This window comes from Tympanuchus pallidicinctus, unplaced genomic scaffold (assembly GCF_026119805.1).
Source record: "Tympanuchus pallidicinctus isolate F22 unplaced genomic scaffold, pur_lepc_1.0 scaffold1, whole genome shotgun sequence".
NCBI lineage: Eukaryota > Metazoa > Chordata > Aves > Galliformes > Phasianidae > Tympanuchus > Tympanuchus pallidicinctus.
Genome location: NW_026294618.1, coordinates 22,894,583 through 22,900,582, shown reverse-complemented (window position 1 = coordinate 22,900,582; position 6,000 = coordinate 22,894,583). Strand labels below are relative to the sequence as shown.

Genomic DNA, 6,000 nt, shown 5'->3' with positions numbered 1-6,000 from the left:
AAAAGCTATTACGCACCTATGCTGATGATAATGGAAGTCTAGTTCTTCATTTTCTAGAAATGAAAGACTGAGAAATAGTCTATTAAAGACAGAAAATCACACTGAATATTTGTTTACTGTAATTTAACGGCAGGATTTTCTCCCCATCTATATAACTTGCCACAGTTGTTTCTTTTGTAGGTAATTTTATGACTGATGATTCAGGTTGGCAAGTGCCCTTTGGAATAATTTAAAAGAGACTAAGAGAGACAGAGATTAGTTCATTTCTTCATATGCCAATAATGGCAATATCTAAACTTTAAAAAATACACAGGCCGAAGGGCTCTCAAGCCCATTGAGGTCTGTAGCAATGCTGATGAGAGGGGATGTGTGGCAATAGTAAGGGAGTGTTAGATCTGGAAAGGCCTTTAATTACTAATTACTTGCTGATACACATCTTGCTGGCTGGCTCCAGGAGCCATGTCTGGGCTACAGAGATGGCAGTGGGAACAAACACAAGAATGTCTTTTCTGACCTTTCCTCTAGGGCAGAAAAAATATCCTTTAGGAATAAGAGAACTGAGAGAATGAGAGAACTGGCATTGGTCTGCTTCTGGGTAAAACAGTAAGTGGAACACAAGCAGCTGAGGAATTAAGCTTGTCTAGATCTTAATAGGGAAAAATTATCTCTTTTTTTCAGTTTTTCATTCAATTAAACTATTTAAATTGCACATTTTTAATTGCGGTTATGGGAATGGGAATATGTTGTTTCATTAGAAGCAGTTTTTATATTATGTAAAATACATAAACTTTATGAAACCTACAATAAAAAATTAGTTTCCTGGAAGAGAAAATGATACACAGATACAATTTACGTAAGCTAGAATTGGAAACAGTTGTTCTGTAACAGGATTAGAATTCTAGTTACATTAATTTGTACTTTTTTTTATCTACTATGACCATGAGCAATTCTCTGTGAAGAGCACATCACATTTTTAAGGGGATTTGTGACCACAGTGTGTATCATAAAGAGATTAACACTACCAATATAACTCCATTTTTTTCAGGCATTGCTGAATCAGTCACCATTAATATAACAAAACAGTGATGAGATGTAAATAATAGGAGAAAGAACTTCCCACTCTGTGAGACACCAAGGTCGTCAGTAGTCTTGGAGACAATTTGCTATTTGTACAGAGGAGTGTTTGTACTGGGTGAGACTGTACCACTCTTAGGATAGCTGCAGTGCGTTCAGTCAGGAAGGCCTAACGAACCACAGCAGAAAGAAACATAAGAGATTAATTTTTTATTTGTCTAGAAAGACTCGATGTACAACAGTGGAAGAATAGATACACAAAGCACCATACACTATAATACTTCAGGTAAAAGGCAGTGGCTATCCCAAAGTAGTTAAAATCAGTTTCTCAATATCACATTCATTTTGTCCACGTAGAATCCTAAAATAGCCATTTTCTCCCCAATACTTTCCCCATGAATTTGCTGCAATCTAAAGAAAAACAAAGAGGAAAAAAAAATTAATGGTATTTTAAAATGCAAAATGTGAAGTTTAAAGGTAATCTCATGTGATATTTTTGTCTAATGAAAAAGTTTCTCAGATTCGATGAGAATAAAAATGCATTTTTCCTTATCTCTACTTGTTTATTCCTTTTTATTTTGATCAAAATTTTAGTTCCAAAGCCAGAGTTAATTATAATGGACTACTATTGCTATTAGACTGTCTGATTTATTGAAGAAGAAAGTATTAGGTAATCTAAATATCACCTGGAGGAAGTGGTAATTTAAACAATACTGGTAAACAATATTGGTCAAAATTCAAATTAATGTTAACCTATTAATATTAGTTTCTTAACATTAATACGTTAACATATGTTGAAGAGACACAAGATATGAAAAATTGGCTTTTAATAAATCAGGTTTCATTCAGATTGTTATCGACATTTAGTTTCTAATGAATTCAGAAGGGTTTGTGCCTGAGATGTCAGTAGAACCAACAACCACAAGCCTTGCCATCAGCTATATGAATTCCAAATTACCTTCTGCTAAGCATCAGAATAATGGTATGAGCTGTTAATCTCAACCAAAATGATAAAATCTGACTGACTTTAAGTTGATGAGAGGCTAAGTTTAATTTTTTGCTGACAGCTGGAAGACATTTTGCAATGCTATTTAAATTAATAGCTTGTCTTTTCAGAATATTTTCCCAAATAAGATTGACACATATTGTTGAGTTTCATTCTCAGACCGCAAAAAGAAGGACATGTTTATGGAAAAAAACTGAAGAGTTGTAGGAGAAAACACAGATATAAGTGTAAGGAGATCAGATGAAGTAGGATTTGAAATTGAGGAAGATCATGCTGTAGTTCAAGGGTCAACAGGATAAAACCTTGGCAGAAAGGGGGTAGAATTGTGCAGGAGACTTAAAGGTGAATGGAAAACAACAACAAAAGCAGATACTAAAAGAGAGAATGAAAGAAAAGGATTTTTTTTTAAATAATTTGTATTTTAGAAATGTCATCTCCTTCTTTGTAACAGAGTACTAAGGACTCACTTACCCAGAACTTCTGTTTTTGTCCATTTTTGCCAGGTAATGATCCCCACCTGTTACAAGAGATGGTACAAATGAGGCTTCTAATGCATTTGATCATATTTTGCAGCTTTAAACAAGCAACCAGAATAGAAAAGCTAATGATAGTTGTCCTAGTACCAGGGATGAAACAGCTTGACCAAGCGACGCCTCCACTAATGAAAATGAAGGTATTTGTCCTCCTAGCCACAAGTCAAATTGCTAGCAGGGACTAGAAAAACTTCTGAGCACAAGTGTGCCTATAGTGTCTCATTGCAATGATCTAATGTTTTCACTGACAGAATCTCTCCTCTGGAGAGTTTGCCAGCTGAACTAACGCAACTGTGTAGGAGTATTTAAATTAATGTGAACACATTTCAATTCAGCTTAAGAACCACAGAAACTTTTTTGTTAAAGATCTCATCTAACACCTTTACAAATATAGCTGGTAAACTGGGACCGGCTGCTCTCAGCTCAGATTGAATTGCTGACAAACTAATTTGGTTTTCTGCACAGTGAGGGAAATGACATGTAAACCTGATATTTCTCTAACATCTTTCAGGACACGCTAAATGTTGTGGCAATATCCATGAAACCACACAAAGCCTGTCCCCTCCTCTGAGTGACAGATGTTTTGTAGTTGGAGCTGAATTGCTCAGTGCTCTGAGATGATAAACTTCATTTTGCATGGAGATTTGGTAGCAGAAGGTCCAAGGCCATCGTGTAGTTCGATCAGTGAATGCTACATTGCATGCCTTAGGTGCATGCGTATGTTTGCACATCTACTGACTGCCTAAGGAACCCTGCTGGCTTTTCTTTAATTTTAAGGTGAATACTTGTTTAGTTGCTGTTCATAGGCCATGATGCTGGTGCCTGCTAAAGGGCACAAATAAAAAGAAAACCAAAGACATTAACATCTATTACAGTTTTTTTTTTTCACAGTATAAATTAATCATAAAATGTACGAAATTATCACACCAGAATCCTTACTAGTATATGACCAAAGTCAAATAATTTGGTGCATTTATGGTGCTCCAATCATTTTGAAAGACAATTAGCAAAAATACAACAAGAAATCCTATGATGTGGATGGGGAAATCTGGAGTTTCAAATCATCTTTGTAAAAAACATCCACAGCAGCATCAATTCCCCTGGGTTAACAGCAATGATCTGTGTGGAATAGCTGTACTTCTACTCAAAGGGGAAAACAAAAAAGCAAAAAAGTCAAATTTAAAACCCCAGCTTCCAAATCTTTCAGAGTAACAGTTGATATGAAGAGACACTGAGCAGGATAAGCTCACAGTTTTTCACTGTAGTACCATGACTGTGTCTGAACTGAGAAACCAGGGATCTTTCCAGCCTCATTTAAGCCCAGGACCTCAATGTCCTTCTCCTTGACAGAGATTTTGCAGGAAAGATATCCTACAGCGTGTAACTGCCTCCTCATCCAGACACATGCTCTGCCTGTTGATATTTGCTGTTTCAATTTCCTTCAAATTCCACTGGTTGTATGACCACAGGTTAGAGGTAAAATTCCACTGTGGCAAGTCATATTGCTGTTTGTTTTCCAGACACTGCCAATCATGGGCTCAATGCTATCAGAAAAAAGTACAGAAGAATTAGATTAAAATGCTCACTTTGGAAGTAAAAGTTTCATGGCTAGCATAGAGTTGAAGTCTGGATTACAGTTGTGATCCCAGCTGTAGCTACTACTCACTCAGTGCATGAAATCATAGTAACAATGTTGGTGATAATGACCACTTATTGTAATTGTTGTTTAAAAAAAGGTTTCATTATTTTTTTTCTTTGTACTACCAGGAGAAAGTTTAGGGATTATTAATAATCTTTGCTATTTATTTGCCTAATGTGCTTTTGATACAATTAGTCACAATCATACATTTATTCATTTATATTCATTTATTCATATCAGATTGAGATTTACTTGTGGCCATTTTACTAAAAAATTACATCAGTTGCAGTTTGAAAGTCCACTATTTGCATCAGTCTTATGGATAGATGAAAATTTCCTTGTATTTTATGTTCTTGTATTCCTAATTCAGTACATTATCACTCTCATTTATCAGAGTGGCATGATGACCAGCTCTTGAGGTCTCTCATCTTAAATTTCTGCCACATTGCTTTCTAACATGTTATTCTCTAAAAAATCCCAAATTTGTTTTTATGTTTTGATAGAAATATACTGATTCTCCGAAATGTTCTAGAAGAAAACTTAGACAATAAAATAGAAACAGGTCCTTTTTTTTCCATCTTTGACAATAATGTAGCAATGAGTTTAATTTCCTGGATTTTATTCTATCTCATCGTATACAAAAAGCAATACTTGATATATGCTCTCTATCTTACAGTTTAGAAAGAAGAGCTGTTTATTCAGTAATTCATTCCCAGCTTGATTCATTTAAGTACTCTAAATAAAAACAAAATATACAATAGTCAAGAAAAGGGACTGTTCTCCCTTATTGGAGCAGTCTGTCTAGTTTTGACTTTCACAGACAGGAAAGACATGAACAGACTGGAGCAAAATCAGTAGTAACACCCTGAGCTGTTTGGATCTGGAGCACAAGATGTAGAAGGAGAGGCTGAAAAAGCTGGCTCAGGAGAGGTTGCTTGGAGGAGATCTTTTTGTTGTCTCCAGTTTTATAAAATGGCAGCACAGAGAAGACAGACAGACTCTCCTGAGGTATGCACAGCCAATAGACAGAAGTTGACAGTCGTGGTTTTCAGCAAGAGTAGTTGCAATTGGACATAAACAAAAGAAAGTATTTCACAGCATGAGTCACTAGTAGAATGAGAAGTTGTGGAATATCTGTCTTCAGATACACTCCAAAATTTTGGGACTTAGAAGCCCCAGGAGCTTGAATGAACTCTGAAACTGGTTCTTTGAGCTGAGGGATTGAAGTGAATGACCTTCAGACATCCTTTCTAGCCTAAACTACTTAATAATCTTAGCAATTGGACCTATGTTGGACTTGCTAATCCACCATTCCATGAATTTGTTTTGTATTCGGTATATAGCTCTTGTGTAACAGCTGTATAGCACAGTAGGCTAATAGACTGTGATGAGGCAGGTGATTTTGTCAGGTTTTTAACAGCTGTGGTTAAAGAACAGATGATAATATTGGTTCATTGTTTACTGTTCAAAACCAGTCTTGAAGTTAATGCACGAATCAGGAGCAGGACTTAGCAGGAAAGGCAGAACAAACTGACAGCTCCACAGATGCTCATCTTTAGTGGCAGCAAATGCAGCATGGAGTTCCAGGCCTTTTTGACAAAATCTTTCCTAAATCTTGGCATGGTTGGTTCAGGCTCATTGTATAGGCTTGCTCAGATTCACCAGTTCTCATTTCTCCCAGGCTAATGTGCTTCTCTCCATCTGAAAAGCACTGAGCTGTAATGTAAACAGCTGTTGTTTTGTGAAAT

At 36.1% G+C, this 6,000-nt stretch overlaps 1 protein-coding gene across 3 annotated transcripts in view; it reads right to left on the bottom strand.

The window, feature by feature from the left end:
* Positions 1 to 1,265: 1,265 nt before the first annotated feature.
* Positions 1,266 to 6,000, bottom strand: part of TINAG (tubulointerstitial nephritis antigen) — a 48,125-nt gene continuing 43,390 nt past the window's right edge. For 2 of the 3 annotated variants that reach the window (XM_052676893.1, XM_052676913.1), the window contains 2 exons: positions 2,552 to 2,597; positions 1,266 to 1,485 (listed from right to left, as the gene is read on the bottom strand). In XM_052676893.1, coding sequence (XP_052532853.1) covers positions 1,375 to 1,485; positions 2,552 to 2,597 — 157 coding nt within the window. In that variant the 3' untranslated portion in view covers positions 1,266 to 1,374. The other variant, XM_052676902.1, reaches the window with a different exon arrangement.